A 23,848-nucleotide genomic window follows, 5' to 3' on the forward strand; every position below is an offset into this window, starting at 1 on the left:
ACAACTGCCTAGCAGGGAAACAGGTCCCACGTGTAGAAGGGCTGTTGGCTTCTTGGGTGATGCATGTTACAGTTATCTTTCCCATTTCTTATTTCAGTATGCTTACACTTCTCTGTTGACTGGAGAGGGTAAAAATATCTGTCCCTAAAACTGGCTTTGAGCAGTGACATTTTGGGCTTCAAATTTGCCATGTCAGAATAGTAGCTGAGCATTGAGCTAGTTGGTGCCAGGTCTGGGATATGTGTGCTCTTCTGTCTTACTCTGTTCATTTCCTGATAGCCCTAGGAGGCAGGGATTGTTCCCATTTTATAGGTGAGGAAACTAAGCCTTCAGAGTGAACCAACTTGCTTTAGACACTCTGAGGCTTGTTTGTTTTTAAAGATTCTGTTTAAAAGTATTTGTTTTATTAAATTGTGAATTCCATTTAAAAATAATTTTCATGCAAGTATAATGTGCTTAGAATGGTCGAGTGTTGCCTATTTGGGATTAATGCTTTACGTAAATATCACTGAGGTAGGAGATGATGTTTGAGGGACCTGAAGCACTTTCCTTTTCTGCTGTTTTTTGCTGGCCCTTCTGGGTGTTGGTGTCAGGCCTCTCTGCCCATTTGGCCTCTGAAGATGCAAAAGGTCCATAGAAACTCTCATTCTTTCTTATGTTGAGCACCACAGACTGGGTCCCTGCAAACCAGCCCTCATTCATTGGAAATGAGTTGAGGTTTGTGGGTCCATCAGAGTCAGTCGTCGTTGTATGCCAAGCCAGTATGGCTAATTGCTGTCTCGTTGAGAGCTCAGCAGTCACTGTTCTGAGCACACGTGTTCACTGCCCATTGTCATGCTGTTAAGTAAGGACCCGTGTTGTCCTCCTTTTGCAGAGGAGGATGCTTAAGCAGTGTGGGGTGAAGGCCCAAGTGGGTGGAAGGTAGCTGAAGAGCCAGCATTTGAGCCCAGCATGACTGCAGAATTTGTGCTCAGCAGCTCTCTGCTAAGTACTTGGTTCTGTTTAATATCATCATGCTTTTGTGAACTGCTGGCATTGTCACCTCCATTTTATAGATGAGGAAATTTAGGTTCAACAAAGTGAAACGTATGTATGACTCCCTGGCCAGTGAGTGGCAGGCTGGAACAGGACCTGGGATTAGCTGACACTAATGTCTGCCTTGACTTTTCTCATTTCTGTCACTGCCTCTTGTTACAAAATAAGGAATGACACACTGACCGAGTCCCCTCATGGGAAGAACAGACCACCAGAATAATCCTGGGAGCACCTCAAGGGGAGCCAGAGCCTCTCCATACTGCAGGAAAGGCATCAAAAGTCAAGAGCCTTTTGACAGCTAGAGCTGGCAGACATCACTGACCCTTTCCCCTGCTCAGCATAGAGTGAACTGATGAAAAATCTCAGCTCTAAGCTTCCCTCTGGGGAGAGAAGGAGTCAGTGTGACCACTGCCCCAACTTTTATGGGGCTGCCCAAAGAACAAGCATCTGTCTCTCCCCTGGATCTCTTGATAGGTCTTGTACAGTCGGGCTACCCAGGAGAGAACAGAGGTGGTAGTTTGGGGTGATAGATACCATAGCTTCCCCCCGCTCCCCGCTCAACACAGAGTGAGCAGACAAAATTAACAGCTGCCTGCTTTTCTCTCAGGAGAGAAAGGGTTGGTAAAGCACCAGAATCTGTGGGTGATTGGTGAGAGTCTTCTCCTGTACAGGGCCAGCCCATGAAGACTGAGAGAGGTACCTGCTTTGTCTAAATCTCAAGGCACCAACACAGAGTTAAGGAAGATTACGAATTAGACAAAGATGTTCCAAACAAAGGAATGAGATAAATATACAGAAACTGACTAATGAAACAGTTATATAATTTACCTGATAGATAATTTAAAATAACTCCCATAAAGATGCTCATTGAGGTCAAAAAAATAATGCATGAACAAAGTGAGAAAATAGAAAATATTAACAAGTGCCAGAGAACATGGAACTGAAGATCACAATTACTGAACTGAAAAATTCACTAGAAGGATTCAGCAGAATAAAGAACCAATGAACTGGAAGACAAGTCACTGGACTCACTGGAAATAATTCTGTTAGAGGGGCAAAAGGAAAAAGAAATAGAAAAGACTGAAGAAAGCTTAAGAAAGTTATGGGAAATCATTAGTGGACCAATATACACCTTATGGGAGTTACAGAAGAACAGTGAGCAACAGGACCAGAAAGTTTGTACACACACACACACACACTTTATATATATATATATATTTTTTTTTTATCATATATTACATATATGATGTAAAAATGTATTGTTAAATATGAATATATATACACACACAGTGAAAATTTCCCAAATCTGGTTAAAGAAATGGACATGCAGTTACAAGAAACTCAGATGACACCAAATAAGATGAACACCCCAAAATTCACACCAAGATACATTTATCCAAATTCTCAAACGTCAAGGACAAAGGAAGAATTTTGAAAACAGAGAGGAAAAAGTGACTTGTCACATACCATACAGCCAGCATAAGATAATGGATTTTCCAGCAGAAACCTTGCAGGCGTGAAGGGAGTGGGATGATATATTTCAAGTGCTGAAAGAAAAAAACTGCTAAGCAAGAATACTATGCCTAGCAAAAGTCTCCTTAAAAACATGAAGGAATAAAGACCTCCCCAGACAATTAAAAGCTGAGGAAGGAAGTTCATGACCCCTAAACCTGCCTTACAAGCAATACAAAAGGGAGTTCTTACATTGAAATGAAAGGATGTAAAACAACAACACAATAGCATAAGAAAATATGATACTTATTGGTAAAGATTTATACATCAACAAATACAAAATACTGTATTACTGTAATTGTAGTGCATAAATCACTTTTCATTCTAGCATAAAAGTTAAGAAAACTAAAGTATTAAAAATAACTGAAAGTATCTTAAAATATATACTATATGAATAAATATAAACTGTGACAACATAAAATAAATTATGAAGAAGTTAAAGTGTAGTGTCTGTATGTGATTGAACTTGTTATCAGCTCAAAATGGACAGTTACAGTTTTTATAAGAACCAAGGTAACCACAAAGAAAAAAATAGCTATAGAAACTACACAAAGGAGAAAGAAAAAGGAATCAAAGCACATCAAAGCAAAAAATTAACACAAAGGAATTCAGAAAGAGAGGAAAAAACAAATAAAGAAATCCAAGACAAATAGAATACATTTAACAAAGTTACAATAGTAAGCCATTCCCTATCAATACTTAAAGTGTGAATGGATTAAACTCCTCAGTCAAAACACATAGCATGGCTGAATGGATAAAAACAAAACCAAAACCAAGCCTAACTATATGCTGTCTATTTAAGGATGTACATAAACTGACAGTGAAGGGATGGAAAGAGATAGCTCATACAAATGAGACCCCAAATAGAGCAAAGATGGTTATGCTTGTATCAGAAAAAAAGGGACTTTAAGTCAAAAACTGCCAAAAGAGACAAGAAGTCTTTATTATGATAAAAGGGTCAACTCTCAGGAAGATAAAATAATTGTAAATATGTATGCATTCAGCATAAAAGCACCTATGTATATAAAACAATCATTGACAGAACTGTAAAAAAAAACAATAGTAGTAGGAGACTTCAATAGTCTACTTTTGATAACAGACAGAGCATCCAGACAAGATCAAAAAGAAAGCAGAGGATTTCAATAGCACTATAGACTAAATAGACCTAACAGACATATAGGGGACATTACAAAACTCAAAAAGCAGAATACACATTCTTCTCAAGTGCACTTGGATCTTTCTCCAGGAAAGGTCGTATGTTAAGTCACGGAACAAGTCCTCACATTATATCAGATATCTTTTCTGATCACAGTGGGATGAAACTAGAAATTAATAGCAGAAAGAAAACTGAAAAATTCATAAAAGTGTTGAAATTAAAAACACATTCTTGAACAATTATTGGGTCAAAGAAGAAATCAAAAAGGATATTAGAAAATACCTCCAGGCTGGGCATAGTGGCTGACACCCGTAATCCCAGCACTTTGGGAGGCTGGGGTGGGAGGTTTGCTTTAGCCCAGGATTTCAAGACCAGCCTAGACAACATAATAAGACCTCGTCTCTACAAAAAAATTTAAAAATTATCCAGGCATGGTGGCATGCACCTGTAGTCCCAGCTACTCAGGAGGCTGAAGTAGGAGGATTGCTTGAGCTCAGGATTTCAAGACCAGCCATGAGCTATGAGCACACCTCTCTACTTTAGCAGCCTGGGTGACAGAGAAAGACCCTATCTTAACAAAACAAAACAAACAAACAAACAAACAAAAAAACCTGAAAATACCTTCAAACAAAAGAAAATGAAAACACAACATACCCAAACTTAAGGGATGGAACAGAAGCAGTAATAAGAGGGAAGTTCATAGCAATAAATGCTTACATTAAAAAAGAAATATATCAAAGTAACAATATTAACTTTGCACCTCAAGAAGCCAAAAAAAAGAAGAACATATTAAGCCTAAAATTATTAGAATGAAGGAAATAACAGAGATGAGAGCAGAAATAAATGAAACAGAAAATAAAAAACAATATTAAAAAATGTACAAAACCAAGAGTTGCTTTGTGAAACAGTAAATAAGATTTTGACACGTTCTTACCTAGACCAAAAACAAAGAGAGAAAACTCAAATCAAATTGTAAATGAAAGAAGAGATATTATAACTGAGGCCACAAAAATGAAAAAGGATCATAAGAGACTACTGTGAACACCAACAAACTGTATAACCTAGGAAAATTTGAAAAATGTCAAGAAACACAACCAACCAAGACGAAGTCATTAAGAAGTAGAAAGTTTGAACAGACCTGTACATAGTATGGAGATTGAATCAGTTATCAAAACCCAACAAAGAAAAGTCCAGACCCAGATGGTTTCACCAGTAAATTCTACCAAACATTTGAAGAATTAATGGCAGTCTTTCTCCAAGTCTCTGAAATTGAAGAGGAGGGAACACTTTCAAACTATGAAGCCATCATTGTCCTGATACCGAAGTCAGACAAGAACACTACAAAAAAAAAAAAAAAAAAAAAAAGAAATTATAGGAAAATATCCCTGATAAATACAGATTCAAATATCCTCAGCCAAAATACTAGCAAATGCATCCAGGATCACATTGAATGCATCATACACCATGATCAATTGAGATTTATCCCTGGAATGCAAGGATAGTTCAACATGCAAAAATCAGTTAGTGTGATAACAACATGTTAGGAGAATAAGGAATACAAATCATGTGATCATCTCAATAGATGCAGAAAAATATTTGACAAAATTTGACACCCTTTCATGATAAAAATTCTCAACAAATTAGGATTAAAAAACCCCTCAACAAAATAAAGGCTATATATATGACAAGCCCACAGCTAGGATCTTACTCAATGATGGAAAACAGAAAGCTTTCCCTCTAAAATCAGGAACAAGACAATGATGTCCACCCCCACCACTTCTATTCAACATAGAACTGGAAGTCTTACCCAGAGCAATGAGAAAAGAAAGAACAGCAACAAAAAAAGGCCTCCTAAATGGAAAGGGGAAAACTAGGAAGCAGAAGGAAAACAGGCAACCCATGGGAGGGGTGAGTGAGAGTCTTTCTGCAACCCAGTTTCCCACTGGAGATCCAGGCAATAGGAGGGCACCTTCACCCTCCTAAGTTTTGAATCCATCTTAGGAAGCAGCTGGGAGGCCATAAGCAGGAACTGCTCCAGGGAGGGAACTTGCCCTGGGTCCCACACCCATTCTACAACCTAAGTGGCTACAGCAAGATGCCATTTTTTAAATCCTAGCTTTTAGCAGAGTGTGCATTGTTTTGGGATCCAGCAGTGCCAGTCATAGGCATTCAGGAAACTTGGGCTATTTGCTTGTGGAACTGGAGCAAAGCAGGGGTGGGCTCCTGCAACTGTAACTGAGAAGCAATCATGGTGTGGTCTGCAGCCACTGGCACTGGCAAGCAGGCACCACTCCTGGGGCTTAAGCAGGATGTGAATTGCCACGGAGTCTTGGTCTTGAGTTGGGTAGGGGCTCGTATGGCCTGGGGCTGAGTTGCTGGCTAGGCATGGACTGCCCGGGTCTGAAGGGTTCAGCTGTGACAGGTGGGCCTGGGATGTGAGAGGGATGTGTTTACCCCATCTGCTGGCCAAGGCTGTGACTGCTGGGGCTGACCCCACTTTCCCCATGGCAGGACCAAACTCTTAGAATTTGATAAATGAATTCAATCAAGTTGGAGAACAGAAAATCCATGTACAAAAATCAGTAGCATTTCCATACACTAGTAATGTATGAGCTGAAAAAGAAGTCTAGAAAGCAATCCCAATTACAGTAGCTACAAAAAATAAAATAAATATAAACAAGGATGTAAAAGATTTCTACAATAAAAACTGTAAAACGATGAAAGATATTAAAGAGGACACATAAACATTGAAAGACATTTCACATTCATGGACTGGAAGAATATTGTTAAAATGCCCATAATACCCAAAGTGATCTACAGATTCAGTGCAATCTCTATCAAAATGTCAGCGACATTCTTCACAAAAATAGAAAAAAAAATTCCAAAATTCATATGGTACTACAGAAGACCCTGAATAGCCAAAGCAATCTTGAGCAAAAAGAAGAAAGCTGGAGTCATTGCATTACCTGGCTTCAAGATATACTACCAACCTATATTAACTAAAACATCATGGTACTGGCATGAAAACAGACATATAGACCAATAGAACAGAATGGAGAACCCAGAAGTAAATCCATGTAATTTTAGCCAACTGATTTTTGACAAAGATGCCAAGAACATACATTGGGGAAAAGACAATCTGTTCAATAAATGATGCTGGGAAAACTGGGTATGCATATACAGAAAATGAAACTAGACCCCTATCTCTTACCATACACAAAAGTAAACTTAAAATGGATCAGACATAAATATAAGACCCAGACTATGAAATTTCTAGAAGGAAACATAGTGGAAATACTTCAGGATATTGGTCTGGACAGATGTTTTATGGCCAAGACCTCAAAAGCACAGGCAATGAGATAAAAACTAGAGAAATGGGATTATATCAAACTGAAAAGTGTCTGTACAACAAAGGAAACGATCAACAGAGTGAATAGACAACAGGAGAATGGGATAAAACATTTGTAAACTATTAATTTGACAAGGGATTAATATCCAGAATATACAAGGAACTCAACTCAATAGCAAGAAAACAAATAATCTGATTTTAAAATGGGTGAAGCATCTGAATAGGCATTTCTCAAAAGAAGACATCCAAATGGCCAATAAGTATGTGATAGAATGGTCTACATCACTAATCATCATGGAAATGCAAATCCAAACCACAATGAGAATCATCTCACCTCAGTAAGATTGGCTGTTATCAAAAAGACAAAAACAAATGCTGGTGAAGATGCAGTAAAAAGGGATCTCTTGTACTGGTTGGCGGGAATGTAAATTAGTACAACCATTGTGGAAAATAGAGTGGAAGTTTCTTAAAAAGTTAAAAATAGAACTATCATGATCCAGCAATCTCAGTACTGGGTATATATCCAAAAGAAAATAAATCCGTATGTCAAAGAGATATCTGCTCTCCCTGTTTATTGCAGCACTATTCACAATAACCTAGATGTGTAATCAACCTAAGTGTCCAACAGCAGATGAATGGGTAGAGAGAATGTGGTATATTTACAGGATGGAATACTATTCAGGCATAAAAAATGAAATTCTCTCATTCATGTCAACATGGGTGTGCCTGGGTGACGTTATATTAAGTGAAATAAGCCAGTCATAGAAAGGTAAATACTGAATGTGAGCCAAGATTGAGCCACTGCAATCCAGCCTGGGCTACAGAGCGAGACTCCGTCTCAACAACAACAACAAAAAAAACAAAAACACAAAACAAAAAACAAAAACAAAAACAAAAAAACTACATAGTCTCGCTTTTATATGGAAGCTAAAATAGTTTATCTCTTAGATGTAGGCAGTGGAATAGTGGTTACTAGAGGTTGGGAAGAGTAGGAGGAAGGAAGCCATAGGGAGAGATTGGTTAATGAGTACAAAATTACAGGTAGATAGGAGAAATAAATTCTATTGTTCTATAGCATGTAGGGTGACTATAGTAAACAATAATTTATTGCACTTTTCAAGTACCTAGAAGAGAGGATATTTGAATGTTATCAACACAAAGAAATAATAAAAATTGGAGGTACTGGATATCCTAATCACCCTGATTTGATAACTGCGTGTTGTATACATATATTGAAGTAGCACACCATAACCCATAAGTATGTACATTTATGTGTCAGTTAATATATATATGTGCATATATACAAATATGCAACACATATAAGTAACAAAAAAGAAGGAAATCTTGCCATTTTCAACAATATGTATGGAGCTGGAGGACATTACTGTAACCTAAGTAAGACAGAAATATCTGCATGATCTCATTTGTATGTGGAACTAAAATAGTCAAATTCATAGGAGCAAAGTAGAATGGCGGTTGCTAGGGAATGAAGGCAGAGGAAAATGGGGTGATGTTGGTAAAAGAATACAAAATTTTAGTTAGGCAGCATGAATAAGTTCTGGAGATCTAACATACAGTGTGGTAACAATATTTAACAATACTGTATTGTATACTTGAAATTTGCTCATGCACAGGTAGCTGTGCAGAGGTAATGGCTATTTTAATTACCTTGATTGTGTCAATTATTTCAACCTATGTAGGTTTATCAAAACGTCAAATTGTACACCACATATACACATGAGTAAACACAATTTTTATGTCAGTGATATCTCAATAAAGGTGTTAAAAGAAAATGTGTTATGTACATAAAATGAAATGTTGTTAAGCCTTAAAATGGAAGGAAATTCTTCAATATGTGACAAAATAGATGAAACTTGAGGACATTATACAAGTGAAATAAGCCAGTTACATAAAGACAAATACTGCAACATTACACTTATATGAGGTATTTAAAATAGTCGAAATCATAGAATTAAAGAGTGTCTTTGTGGTTATAGGGTCTTGGGGGAGGAAGAAATGGGGAGTTACCAGTCAGTGGCCATGAAGCTGTAGATATCTGCTGTACAATATTTTACCTGTAGTCAACAATAATGTAGAGTACACTTTAGAAAGAATTAGTGAACTTGGTAGCTCAGTTGAGATTATCCAGTCTGAAGAACAGAATGAAAAAAAGGATGAAGAAAATGAAGAGAATGTCAGAGACCTAAGGGACACCATCAATCGTATCAGTACACACATATTGAGAGTCCCACAGGAGAGGAGAAAGAGAAAGGGGCAGAAAGAATATCTGAAGAAATAATGGCCATAAGTGTCCCAAAGTTTTTGGAAAACATTAACCTATACGTCCAAGAAGCTGAGTGCACTCCAAGGTGGGTAGACTCAAAAAGACCCATACTGAGACATGTCATTATCAAACTGTCAAAAACCAAAGACTTGAGGACAATTTTGAAAGGGGCAAGAGAAAAACGACTTACCATCTACAAGGCATCTTCAACAAGGTTATCAACTGATTTTTCATCAGAAACCAGGGAGGCCAGAAGGCAGTGGAATGGCATGTTCAAAGGTTGAAATAAAAAGATAATTCTGTATCCAGCAAAAATCATAAGAGCAGCACCTGCTGTTACCATCACGCATAATCCTCTTCTCCCAGTGTCTGTGTGTCCCTTTCCCCCGCTCCCCTCCTTCAGGACCCCCATGAGCAATCCTAGTTGACATATACACAGGTCCATATCTGACTTCCCTGCTTTTCCATAGTTAGTTACATGTGTCACCTTTGATGCTCTCTGAATGTTTGCTCCTTCCCTGAATAGAATGGAGTCTTTCTGAGGGCAGTGAGGTTTATTCAGATCCTTTTTTTTTGAGATGGGGTTGTACTGTGTCTGCCAGACTGGAGTGCAGTGGCATGCTTCGGCTCACTGCAACCTCCACCTCCCAGGCTCAAGCGATCCTCCCACCTTAGCCTCCTGAGTAGCTGGGACTGCAGGTGCATGCCAACACACCTGGCTAATTTTTGTATTTTTTGTAGAGATGGGGTTTTGCCATGTTGCTCAGGCTGGTCTTGAACTCGTGGACTTAAGTGATCCACCTGCCTTGTCCTCCTAAAGTGCTGGGATTACAGGCATGAGCCAACATACCCTGCCATGAATCTTATTCACTGCTAAATCCCAAGCACCTAAAGCAATGCCAGCACATATAGCCCTCAATAAATATTTGTTGAATAAGCAAGTGAATAAATGAATTAGAATACTTAGAAAGTATTATAAATGATTATAAATAATCACTGAGCTCTTACTAGGGGCAAGGTATGACCTGAACTCTAGTCTTATTCCCATTTTACATGGCGGACATGCAGAACAGTTGGATAAGTTGCTGTCAGTGGTGAAGCTGGATAGTGCCCTTTGGAGTCCAGGCTCTGAACCCTGTCCCCCTCCTGCCCCTGCTGGCTGGCCCATCTTTGGAGATACCCTGTGTTGTGAACAAAATAGGTCATTTTCTTTTACTTTGCATTTATTTCCTATGGTGGTGCTGGGGGCGTTCTGGGTTCAGGAAGCCTCAAAGTTACAGAAAAAGCCGAGAACACTTTGAAAAAATGTGATTAAATGATTGGGACCCTGTGGAGAGATATCTTAAAGCTACAACATTTTTACAGACAAAAATATACAATTAAATTTTTTTTCTGATATTTTCAGAGCATGTTTTAATATTGCAAGAAGAGAAAACAATTGGAAACATCTTTTTAAAGTCTTATTATTCCAGAAAACATGAAAGTTCTGCCCTGTGGGTAGACACTGTGTTGTTTAGGGCTCACCCCAGTGCTATCATAAATAGACACTCAGTACATAGAGGCTTTGATGCAAGACAGTGTGTTTCCTGCTGTCATTGCAGACTGAGGGGGCGGCCCCTTTGCCCAGGAATTCGGGGACTCCCTCCCTTTTCATTGTGAAGCATTGACACCACACTCGGGGCCCGCGAGTTTCCTGCATTCAGGGGGCAGAAGGGGAATATAGGGGTGTGGAGGGGCCCACATGCTTAAAAGCACATCACTTCTGCTCGGTGCCACTGGCCACATCGTAACCTCCTCAAGAAGGAGAGGCAGGTCTAGCGGAGGGGAGATGGGCTTTCCCTATGTGGTGTGAGGGGTCAGCATGGGGGATGGCGAGCTGTGAATGGCCTCAGCATTTACTCCCCCGGTGGCCAGGCATTCTATGGCTTTTCTGAGCCTCAGTCTTCTCACCTATATGATGGGAACCAGGAAGCCTTCATTTCTAGTCTGCCTTGAGGAATAAATGGGGTGATTGATTCTACAGTGATATGGAGATGTAAACGTCGATATACTTCTAGGAATTATTTCCTGAGTGACTGGGAGAAGGGCAGCCTGGCACCCCTTTCTCTTGCAGCATCCTGTTTGCTGACATCGTGGGTTTCACGGGCTTGGCATCCCAGTGCACGGCCCAGGAGCTGGTGAAACTCCTCAATGAGCTCTTCGGCAAGTTTGACGAGTTAGCCACGGTAAGTGCAGCGTTTTTCTTTGTTCTAATTAAATTAGAATTGCTTCTAGAGTGATGATATGCCAGTGGATTCTCTGTATTTGGACCATGAACTAGACTGATTGCTAAGCATTTCTTCCAGCAAGGTTATAAATCACCTGTTGTTTTTAGCCTCACCATTCATTGATTCCTTTCCTTGGACCGGAACCTTGCATTTACCAGATAAGAAAATGCTTGCACAAGCACGGCCAGCATGCTGTCGAATCGGGACTTCCATGCAGAAGGCTTCGTTGTGCAGGCCATATGTAGATATGGGTCTGCCCTGTGCACCATCCTGCTGCCATTGTGTCCCACTGCAAACAGAGCTGGTGATTGCAACCCCTCGTTCTGGGCTCTACTGGAGCAGGCCTGATGCTGGGTCTGCCACCCTCCTGGGATTGAAACTTGTCTGCTGGGGGCCCAGTTGCTGATGCCTCCTGATGCCCGGTGCAGGCAGTGACCACCCTTGCGTGCTGGGGTTTTGAAAGACCTTCCTTGGATCAGTCACATCTGGCAGCCACGTTCTGCTGAACGTTGGGCCAAGGCCGTACCAACAGCCTTGGCTTGTAATGCGCATGTTTGGAAGCAAAGATGAGCAAGCCAGCCAAACCTCCTTGTACAGAGGTTTGCGCTCCTGGGACTTAGTCACATTGGCCATAAGGCTTCTGAGGGGCTGGCACTGTCACCCTTTCTCCCCACAGAATGTGCTGTGTTTAGAGACAGGACATGTGGGACTGGGATCTGAGCTGCAGAAGCCAACAGATGTTGCAGGCCCAGGGAGAGCACATCTATTGCATGGCATTGATATCCTACCCCTCCTTGTCCTCTGCTGCCCACGGGTACATTGTACTGCTCATCAGTCATCAGATTGAAAGCTAGAATGTGCCCTGGTTGCATGTGATGGAACTTCCCCTCTTGCCATTCACCTGGCACATCCTCCCTGAGATTTTCACGCCCAGCCTGTGCAGGAAGGGTCGGCTTCTGCAGGACGGCTGACCGTGGACACAGAAAGTCTCCTCTTTCTAAGGGGGAAGGGGAGGAGGGAGTCTGGTGTCAGGAGAGCCCAGGATGTGATGCTTTTCAGGGCCACTGACCCACCTGAGTTTCCTTGGACCCCAGACACCTAGCATCCCTGCCCTGTGAGGGTGTGAGAGGAGCACAGTGAGATGGAGCCAAGTTCAAGTTCACCTCTTGTCCAGCCTCCAGGTGGTCAGGGAGGGGCGCTGAGGTCAGTGTGAGAGGAAGGGGCAGTGAGCTCTGTTCAGCAAGGCAGAACCTTTTCAGAGGAGGTGGCAGTGAAGCGTCTTGGGGGAAAATGTGGATGCTCCCTCAATGAAGGAGGGGAGAGGAAGGCACCTTAATAGGGGGCTGGCTTGTGCAGAGTCCTGAGGGGCATTCTGAGCACAGGGCAGGGCTGGGCAGGACAGAGCCAGGCGGTAGTCACATGAGCTGAGGCCAGTGAGACTTGCCATACGTGGCAGCAGTTAGGGGGACCCACTGGAGGTGGGAGAAAACTTGGGAGCCTGTTGCAGACACCTGATGAGGGAGAGAGGTTAAGGTAGGAGGGGTAGGGGGGAAAGAGGGTGGGCATGGGGGATTTTGGACACTACTCCCTTTGGAAGATCCCTGTGGGGAAGAAAAGATCTTGAGATGCAGTTGTAAAGTCACTGTTTAGTTTTCCAGTAAACAGTGGAAAAGATCCGCACCTTTTACTTTTCCAAGAAACAGTGGAAAAGTAAACTGACTTTACAACTGGATCTCAAGACCTTTTTTTCCCCACGGGAATCTTTGTGGGCAGTGACACCCCGTTGATAGCCTGGGCCAATGTTCCACAGCAGCCCGTTTGGGAAAGCCCACTTCATCTTTCTGCTGGGCAATGCCCTTGCAGAGCTTCTGGTCTGCAGTGCCCTTGCAGTCTTATCTGGGCCGTCCACTAGGCTTGTCCCCTGGACTGTGCAGCCAGTGTTGTGTCCTGGGCCTGCTCCTGCTTCCCACCCCTTCAGCAGGAAGCTGGTCATCTTGGGAGCTTTTCTCTGGAGGGTCCCGCTTGGCCCCACCTGGGCCTTTTCTCTCTCACTGTGCTTGGAGCTGGTGCTGGGTCCTCCACTCCTACCATCTGATTCTGTCTTCCTGGCAGTCCTGAGATCAGTACCTTTGTCCGTGAGGGGACAGGACCCACGTTGGGCCAGCGCAGGCCCTTTGCAGTCCTGCTGTAGACTCCCTAGGGCTCTCGTTCTCTTATGAGGCACCTTATTTCAGCCCAGTTGCTTTGCAGTTTCTTCCTTTGATAAAGAAGTGCTGGCTCCTAGGAGAGGCTGAAGGTGTCACGGAGAGCTGCCTGCTGCTCATGGTGCTGGGCTGTCACCCTGGTCCCAGGCCTTGGCATCTGCTGTTCCTTTCTATCTGTGCCACTGTCCAGGGTGTATGGGTGGGGGCTCTGGGCCTGTTTCGAGGCATCATCACATGCTCTCTCATCTAGTGTTTCCATGTTCCAAGTGACTCCTTGAAACCTACTTGGCTCTTTCGCCAGGATCCTGATTCATGCCTGGGATGCTGGCTTGCATACTTTTATCAAGAAGAATGTGCATGCATCAGAGAGTGGGTGATGTACATGGTGGAGAGGCCTGATGGGTCAAGTGGAGTGAGAGATGTGTTGAGATGTGTGTGCCTTTACATACGTGTGTGATTGTGCACATGTGTGAGCATGCATGTGCACACGTGTGTACACATAAATGTGTGAACATGGGTGTGCATGTGTGGGAATGTATATGAGTGAGCCTGTGTGCCTGCAAATGCATGTGCGTTATGTGTGCAGGTGTGTTACATGTGTGAGTGCTTACATGAACACACGTGTGTACGTGTGTAGGTTAGCATGCATGTGATATATATATGAGTATGTATGTATGTGTGTACCTGTGTGACTGTGTATCTGTTCATGCATGTAAGTGCCTGTGTGTCCCCTGTGGTCACCACCTTTGGTTGGGAACATTCTCCTGGAGTCCTTTGGCAGCACAGAACACTGTCACCTCATGAGAAATGGGGACTAAGCTGACATGATTTTGTGTCAGGGGATTCTGTCCTCTTGACTTCCCATGTGTGCACAGATGTGTGTATTGCAGACACCTGCTGCAGCACAAAGACCTGCACTCTGCTATCTGTTCCTCCCAGTGACCATGCAGGATTGTGGTGTTATCCCATGTCCAAGAGAAGGAGACTGAGGGTCAGGGAGGACCAACTACTTCCTAGAGGCTTGGTGGCTCTGGACCCAGCAGCCCCTAATGTGAGGCTCTCTGCCTGGGGTTAGCTGACTAGGTCTGTGAAGGGCAGATAGTAAATATTTCAGGCTCTGTGGGTTACATATGGTTTCTGTTGCGACAACTCAACTCTGCGTTGGAGCATGGAAGCAGCCACAAATACTTAAACAAATGGGTGTGGCTGTGCACCAGTAGAACTTTACAAAACAAGGAGTGGTCCACGGCCTCAGCGTGCCAGCCTCTGCTCTAAACCATGACACCTGAACAGTGTTACGTTTAAAGACATCCATGCGCCCTGTCTTTGCTGTGTGGCTGCCCAGCAGCTGGGCAGTGGCTGACGTGTTGGCCTCTGGGTGGTGGAGTGTCCTGGGAGTCAGCCCCATGGAGCCTCCAGGTTGTACTGCTGGCCGCCTTTGTTCTTGGGGACGCTGTTTCTGCATAGCAGGGCTGACAGTGCTGGCAGAGGTTAGGATATCATTACAGCTGCAAGGTGCCTTCATGTAGCCCTTGAATTCCTCCAGCTGAGAGCTCCAGGTGCCCATGAGGAGCACAGCAGAGAGAACTGGACCAGCAGTCCCTGCAGCAGCATAAATAGCATCACCCCCAATAACTACAACTCTGGTGTAAAGTGGCTGCTCAGTCCCAGCAACATTTGAGTCTGAGCTGAAGAGAATATTTTCTGGTTTCTAGGAACACATTATTGTAAGTGGGATCCATCTGGATATGAAGCCCTTGATCACGTGGGAGCAGACGGGGGCTCGATTAGGGATCTCGGCAGCCAGGCAGGAAGGAGGATGGGGCCTTGCCCTAGTGCACTGATGCCATCACAGAGTGACAGCCTTGGGGTGTAGAGGGCTCGGCAGTGTGTGGGTGGGGGCACATATTGACCAGCAATTGTTTTATAGCACTAGAGGGCCAGAAGGCGATGCTCCGATGTGAGCAGATACAGGCACAAGGGGCTGGGCCTGTTTCTTCTCTTGACCCTTGCCCTCAAAATCAGGGTGGAACTTTAAGAGCCTTAGTTGAAAGTCTTGAGTTTGGCTGAACTGTGCAACATGAGGAGACAAAGGCCAAGTTGGTGACCTCACAGAAGTCTTTGTAACATTCTGGCCAGGACATGATGTCATCCTCATTCTAAGAGTGAGCAGAATGAGGCTCATGTGATAAAGCAACATCCCCAGAGCCACAGCCAGGATTGGAAGCGGTGTCATTATGGCTCCAAAGCCTGTCTTCCTAGAAGAGAACTCCTACTCATCCTTGAAAGCCCCAAAGGCCATCTTTTCTCTAGGTCTCTGCCCATTGGGCCTCTGACCTTTCACCAGCCTTCTGTGGAATGGGTGCATCCTGTCCAGCTAACCCTACTCGTTCATCACTGTATGGCGGTTTTCCAGGGAGGCACTGGCCTGTGGACAGCCCATACACATGTCTGAGTTGGCACTGAGTCCCAGTGCTGACCATGGAGCCTGGCACACAATGGCTATCCCTGCCTGTTTAAGTGGGACGGTGCCCTGCCAGTGTGTCCACTCCAGTGGATTCTAGACTCCTTGGCCTGTTACCTGAGGCTGGGGAACCTCTGATGGGGTCCACATATGAGAATGGCCAGAGGAGGGGCTGGGGTGGCCTACAATAGGCACTTGTTGGCCGGGAACCTCATTTGGAGAAGCTGAGTTGGGCTGGGAGCAGGATCAGTACCTGGGAGAGCTGGCTGTGGGTTTATTAGGGCTCAGCTATCTGCGCATGATGGCTCTGAAGAGCACCGGCCACTCCTTACCCTCCCCGTTGCTGTAAATAGGCTCCAGAATCCACTCGTGGAGAGATGCATCTGCAGAGCAAGCACAAGTCTGACTGGCTGTCACCAGGTGGTAGTGAGTGCCCTGTGGGGATAGAGGGAGGATGCCAAGCTCTCCAAGACTCCCGGCGCCCACTTCGCATATGCACAGCTGTGGCTGAGCATGAGGGTGCCCCTGGCAGGCTCCTGGTGAGGTGGTTCTTTGCTGTTTCTCAGCACATGATTGAGAAGCAAGTGTCATGTCACCTGGGACACCTTAAGGTGGATTCTTGGGCCATATCCAGAACCACTCATCAGAGTCCTAGGGATAAAGAATCTGCATTTTGCTAACTGCCCTGGATTTTGCAGGCCAGAGGCTGAGAGCCACTCTCTAAAGCTTATGCTCATATACAGACCACTGGGCCTCAGAGGTGGGTCCCTTGGCATTCTCCAGTCTGACCCCATGGGTTTTCCTCACACCCCAACCTTCCAGCCAAGTGAGCCTGTCGCTTTCCCTGCATGAAGACCTCGGTTTCCACCATCCATCTCCATGCTCCTGCCCCTACTAGAGCCCCTCCAGGCCCCTGCACAGTTTACAATGAGCAGAATGGAAACGCACATTTCTTCACACAGCAGGGAAAGTGTTTCCCTGTCCTGGGATCCTTGCAGAATGACCTGCCCAGACCCTACCAGAGGTGGAGGGTGAGTGGTTTCTGGGGGAAGGGCGGTATATGAGGAGGCACCCCCACCCTTCCCCAAGGCAGGACAGCCCATGGGCCATGTTTTGGTGTCTTTAGGAAAATTATTAGGAAAAGTTCTCAAATGTGTTTGGATGACTTTTTGAAGACCAAGTGAATCTGTCAGTTTTCCTAGGAAAGGTTTACATAACACTCTGTTTTCCGCAACCTGGCATGCTGCTTTCTTCCAACAAACTGCACCACGTGTGGCCTAACTAGTGCCCGCCTTCCAATAATGTGTGTGAGTTCTGTGGTTCAGTACCTCTGGGATATGTTACACCTCACCAGGATTTCCATAGCAGCTCCTCGTGGGGTGAGCACGAGGAGTTCTGCTTCCTGTTTCAAATCTTTCCTCGGCTTCCCACTGTCCTTAGTGGCACAGAGGACTCCTTACTTTGCAGGTATGATTGACTGATAATGAGCTGCATATGTGTACGGTTCTGTTCGTTTGGGCATATGTACACATGTGTGAAGCCATCACCACAGTCAAAATGCTGAGCATATCCTTCAGTGTTTCCCAGACCCTTTGCAATCCCTCTCTCCTCCCACTTCTTATTTTACTCTCTCCCTGTGTCCAGGCAACTACTAATCTGCTTTCTATCACTACAAATAAGTTTGAATTTTTTAGAATCTTATATATATGGAACAAGGCAATATGTACTCTACTTTGTCTGGCTTTTCTTCACTGAGCATAATTGTTTTGAGATTCATCCAATTTGTTGCATGTGTCTGTACTTCATTCCTTTTCATTGCTTAGAAGCATCCCATTTTGTAGCTGTACTGAAGCATGTCTGTTTATTCACTTTTTGATGGGCATTTGGGTTATTTCTAGGTTTGGGTTATTACAAATAAAGCTGCTATGAACATTCATATACAAGTCTGTGTATGGATATTCAGTTCTTTGGGGTAAATACCTGGAAGTAGAGGGCCTAAAAAACATGGTAGATGTATGCTTAACTTTTTATGAAACAGACACAATGTTTGCAGAGTTATTGTAGCATTTCACATTCCCATCAGCAGTGTATGAGTTCCAGTTGCTCAACATCCTCATCAGCACTTGATGTCAGTCTTTTTAATTTTAGTTTTTTTCTAATAGGCATGTGGTGCTATTTTATTGTGGTTTTAATTTCCTATTTTTTAATGGTTGATGTGGTTGAGCATCTTTTCATTGCTTATTGGCCACTCATATATCTTTTTGGTGAAGTGTCTGTTGAAACCTTTTGACCGCTTCCTTTTATTTGGGTTGATTTTTTTCTTTTTGTAAAGTTTTGAGCATTCTTTATATGTTCTACATGCAAGTCCTCCATCAGATATATGATCCCTCAGACTTTGGCTTGTTTATTCTCTTAACAGTGTTGTTTGAAGAGCAGAAAGTTTTAGTGTTTATGAAGTCCAATTTATCAGTTTTTTTTAATGCATTGTAACTTCTGTGTTGTGTTTAAAAAATCTTTGCCCAAAGTGCTATAACTGTGTGTTGGCTTCCCAAGGCTACTGTGGTGCATTACCACAAACTTGGTAGCTTGAAACAAGAGAAATTTCTTTTCTCACAGTTTCGGAGGCCCAAATTCTGAAATCAGTATTGCTTGGCCAAGATCCAGATATTCGCAGAACCATACTCCATCCAGAGGTTCCAAGGGAGAATTCGTCCCTTAACTTTTACATCCTCTCTTGGCTGTTGGAATTCCTTGGCTTGTGGGCACATCACTCCAGTCTCCCTCGGTCTTGATATTGCTGCCTGCTCCTCTTCATTCTTCTATTTTCTCTCTTTCTCTGCCTTTTCTCCCTCCCTCCCTCTCTCCTTCCCTTTCTCTGTGTGTGTGTAAAGTTTCCTCCTGCTTCATTTTTATAAGGATACATGTCATTGTATTCAGGGCTCATCTGGATAATCCAAGATGGTTTCCCCATTTTAAGATCTTTAATTTGTTACCTTACAAAGATCTTTGTTTTTGTTTGCTTTGTTTTGTGTTTTGCCATCTAAGTTTACATGTACAGATTCCAGAAATTTGACTATGGATGTCTTTGGAGGGCTGGGGAGGCATGGAATTTCAACCTACCACACCCTGTGAGCAGCCATCCAAAATCTCTCTGGATTTCAGTCTCCTTATTCAAAAATGAGACTAAATATGACTATTTCGATTGGTTAGTGAGAAGTAAAGTAATGGAAAGAAAAATAATAAAAAGTCTAAAGCCTCTAGCACAGTGCCTAGGATAGGGTTTACACTCAATGTATGATCATTACCATTGTTACCAGGAAAGCTGTGATCAGCGGGGTCAGTGTTTTTAAAACTATGCGAGTATTTGAAAATCCAACTTGAAAATCATTGAGACCCTCCAACATAAAGATATGATAAACTCATTTTAAAAGTCCCATCAAGTTCTTAATTATATAACCAGATAACATTTGATGCTAGAAATTGTCCGTTTATCAGCTTTGTCTGTTTTAGAGAATTGTCAAATAACGCTGTCCTTATTACCATTATAATTCAGTTGGATTCCATTTTAACTCTGCAAATGTCCTCTCATTCTGCTGTGTGCAGGAAACTGCTAATCACTGGTACGTGCATATGTAAGGAGAATACAATCTGTGACTTAGTCTGCCTCACAATCCAGCAGGGGAACAAAAGTTTTCCTTAAATACTTGTTTTATAGAGCACATACTGTATCACAAGTAAATTGAATACTATTTCACTTATTCACCATTTTATAAGCTCTGCATCCAAACTTGAAAACAAACATCGTCCACAAAAAGTCAAAGCATTAGATGCAATTATCAGATTAATGTTTAATAAGGTATAAACACAACATAGTGTATTCATAATTTTTGTGCGCCTGTGAATTTCCATAGCTTTACAAGTACACATTGTCCTAAGGAAAACTCACATGAGAAAGATACGCAAATAATCACAGTCATTTGTTTCATTTGCCAGCTATCTAAGCCAAGCCTGCATATCCCTTCATCTCAGAGTAAGGTTGCAAAGTAAATAAATATATACTTACATAGAATAAAGTAAAAATCTTTGCCTAACCAAAGTCATAGATTTTCTCCTGTGTTTTCTTCTAGGGGTTTTATAGTTTGAGGTTTTACATTTAAGTTTATAATACATTTGGGGTTAATTTTTGTATATGTTTCGAGGTATGGGTCAAAGCTGGATTTTTTTTGTTGTTATCTTGATATCTAATTGTCCCAGAATCATTTACTGAAAAGACTATCATTTCTCTACTGAATTCCCTTTCCAAAATGTTAGAAAAATCACTTGTCCATATGTAGTTGAATGTATTTCTGGATTTAAAAAAATTCTGTTCCATTAACCTATGTGTTTATCTTGACATCAAAAACCACATACCCTGGCCCTGTAGTTTTATAATGTTTAGTCTGGAATCAGGTCCTGTGTTTTATCCAACTTTATGGTTCTTTTTCAAAGTGATTTTGGCTATTCTAGGTGCTTTGCTTTTCCATGTGAATTTTATAATCAATTTGTCAGTTTCTGTAACAAAGCCTGCTGGAATTTTGTTTGGGATTTGTGTTGAATCTATGTTACCAATCTTGGGAGGATTAACATTTAAAAAATAGTCTTCTGATTCACGAACACCATATGTTTATTTAGATTTATTTAGATATTCTTTGATTTTTTTCTCAGAAAAAATATATAGAAAAAAATTCTATGCATTTCTCAGAAATGTATAGTTTTCAGTGTATATGTAGTTCTTTTTTCGTGGTTTTGTTTTGTTTTGTTTTGTTTTTTTGAGATAGGGCCTCTTTCTGTTACCCAGGCTGGAGTGTAATGGTGCAATCACAGGTCACTGCAGCCTCCACCTCCTGGGCTCAAGCAATCCTTCTGCTTCAGCATCCTGAGTAGCTGGGACGACAGGCACATGCTATCATGCTCAGCTAATTTTTAATTTTTAATTTTTAATTTTTTTCTTTTTTTTGTAGAAACTGGGTCTCATCATGTTGCCCAGGCTGGTCTCGAACTCTTGAGCTCGAGAGATACTCTTGTCTTGGCCTCCCAAAGTTGTAGGGATTACAGGCATGAACCACCATGCTCGGCCAGTATATATGTATTTTATGTATTTTATCAGATTTATTCCTAAGTAGCTCCTAGTTGTTTCTTTTTTAGATGGTAGGTCTTGCTGTGTTGCCTAGGTTGGAGTGCAGTGGTGTGATCTTGGCTCACTGTAATCTCTGCCTCCTAGGTTCAAGTGATTCTCCTACCTCAGCCTCCAGAGTAGCTGAGATTACAGGCACACACCACCATGCCCAGCTAATTTTTGTATTTTTGGTAGAGATAAGGTTTCACCATGTTGTCCAGGCTGATCTCGAACTCCTGGCCTCAAGTAATGCACCTGCCTTGGCCTTCCAAAAGTCCTGGTATTACAGGTGTGAGCCACCGCGCCCGGCCAATGCTATTGATTTTTAGCTTTTAATTTCTGATTGTTCATTACTAGTATAGCAAAATACAGTTGACCCTTGAACATCATGGATTTGAACTGTGTGGATCCCCTTATACATGGGTTTTTTCAATAAATATATTGGAAAATATTTTGGAGATTTGTGATAGTTTGGAAAAACTCACAGATGAACTGCGTAGCCTAGAAATATTGAAAACGTTAAGAAAAGGTTGCATATGCCATGAGTGCATAAAGGATTATACATGTATTTAGGTTGGTACAAAAGCAATTGTGGTTTTTAACTTTAAAAGTAATAGCAAGGCCGGGCACGGTGGCTCACACCCGTAATCCCAGCACTTTGGGAGGCTGAGGCAGGCAGATCACGAGGTCAAGAGATCAAGACCATTATGGCCAACGTGGTGAAACCCTGTCTCTACTAAAAGTACAAAAATTAGCTGAGTGTGGTGGCACGCACCTGTAGTCCCAGCTGCTTGGGAAGCTGAGGCAGGAAAATCACTTGAACCCGGGAGGCAGAGGTTGCAGTGAACTGAGATCGTGCCAGCCTGGTGACAGAGCGAGACATCACCTAAAAAAAAAAAAAAGAAAAGTAGTAGCAAAAACTGTAATTACTTAAATTACTTATAGCAAAAACCACAATTACTTTTGCACCAACCTAAATAGATACTAGCTTATTTATGTGTTAATCAACTGTTAATATTATTGGTAAGGTTTCTGCTCAATGGTAGCTATGTTTTCGGGGGTAGTCAAAGTTATACATGGATTTTCAACTGTATGGGGGTTGTCACTCCTAACCTGTGTTTTGCTCAAGGGCCAACTGTACAGTGGAGTTTTTGTATTAGTAAACTGTTCTGAAACTCCGCTGAACTCACTTATTTCTAGTAGGTTTCCGTATACATACATTTTCTGCATAAATCATCGTGTTGTTTGCAAATGAAGACAGATTTTCTTCTTCCTTTCCCGCTTGGGTGCCTTTTATTTCTGTTTTCTTGCCTTCTTTTACTGCCTAGAACCACCAGTACAATGTCGAATAGGAGTGTCAAGAGCAGACATTCTTGTCTTGTTCCCAACATTAGGGGAAGGCATTCTGTCTTGCATCATTAAATATGATATTACCAGTTGGATTTTTTGTGGATACTTTTTATCAAGTTGAGCAAGTTTTCCTTTTATTTCTAGTTTGCTGAGTTTCTAATTTGCTGAGTTTTTTTTTTTTTTTTTTGAATCAGAAATGGATGTTGAAGTTTGTCTAATTCTGTTGCATCTATTGGAAGGATCATATGGTTTTTCTTTTTAGTCTGTTCGTAGAATGAATTACATTGATTGATGGTAGGATATCTAAACATCCTTTTGTTCCTTGGACAAGCCCTACTTGGACATAAAGAGGGTCCCTGACTTATGATAGTCTGACGTATGCTGTTTTGACTTTAAGATGATGGGAAAGTGATACACATTCAATACAAAGTGCCTTCCTCTTGTGATACTGGGAGGCGGCAGCAAGCCACGGCTCCCGATCAGTCACACAGTTTTGACTTTCAATATTTTCAACTTACCATACATTCATGGGTTGTAACCCCATCATAAGTTGAGGAGGATTTGTTTTGTATTATCCTTATTTATTGTTGGCTTTGCTTTTCTAAAATTTTGTTTAGAAAATTTTTCATTTATGTTACTTAAAGATATTAGTCTGTGGCTTTTCTTATTCTGTACATGGTGTCAAGGTAACACTTAACTCATAGATGAGTTTGGGAATATTTCCTTTTGTTGAATTTTTTGGAATAGTTTTTGTAGAAATGGTATTCTTTCTTTCTTAAATGTGTGGTAGAATTTACCAGTGAATCCTTTTGGACCTGATATTTTCTTTGTGGAAAAGTTTTTAACTATAAATTTAGTTTCTTTAAATAGAGCTAGTCAGGTCAGTTTTTTTTTTTTTTTTTTCTTAAATAAGCTTGGTGGTAGTTCTTCATAGTATTTCCTTGTTTTCCTTCTAATGTCTGTAGAATTTATAGTGATGTCACCTCTTTTATCCATGGTTTGGGTAAGTTTTGTTTTCTCCTTTATCTGATCATTTTGGCTAGAGGTTTATCAGTTTCACTGGTTTTTTTTA

General features: G+C 42.0%; 1 protein-coding gene across 6 annotated transcripts in view; it reads left to right on the top strand.

Annotated features, from left to right (window-relative positions):
• The window catches only part of LOC105494232 (adenylate cyclase 1), a 147,699-nt gene that overhangs the window by 41,346 nt on the left and 82,505 nt on the right, over nucleotides 1–23,848 (top strand). For all 6 annotated transcript variants that reach the window (XR_011622355.1, XM_071095152.1, XM_071095153.1 and 3 more), the window contains exon 4: nucleotides 11,450–11,561. Coding sequence is in view for 5 of the 6 variants with exons in the window: in XM_071095152.1 (XP_070951253.1) it covers nucleotides 11,450–11,561 (112 nt within the window). In the remaining variant the exon portion in view is untranslated. The remainder of the gene's footprint in view (nucleotides 1–11,449; nucleotides 11,562–23,848) is intronic.

Source organism: Macaca nemestrina, chromosome 4 (assembly GCF_043159975.1).
Source record: "Macaca nemestrina isolate mMacNem1 chromosome 4, mMacNem.hap1, whole genome shotgun sequence".
NCBI lineage: Eukaryota > Metazoa > Chordata > Mammalia > Primates > Cercopithecidae > Macaca > Macaca nemestrina.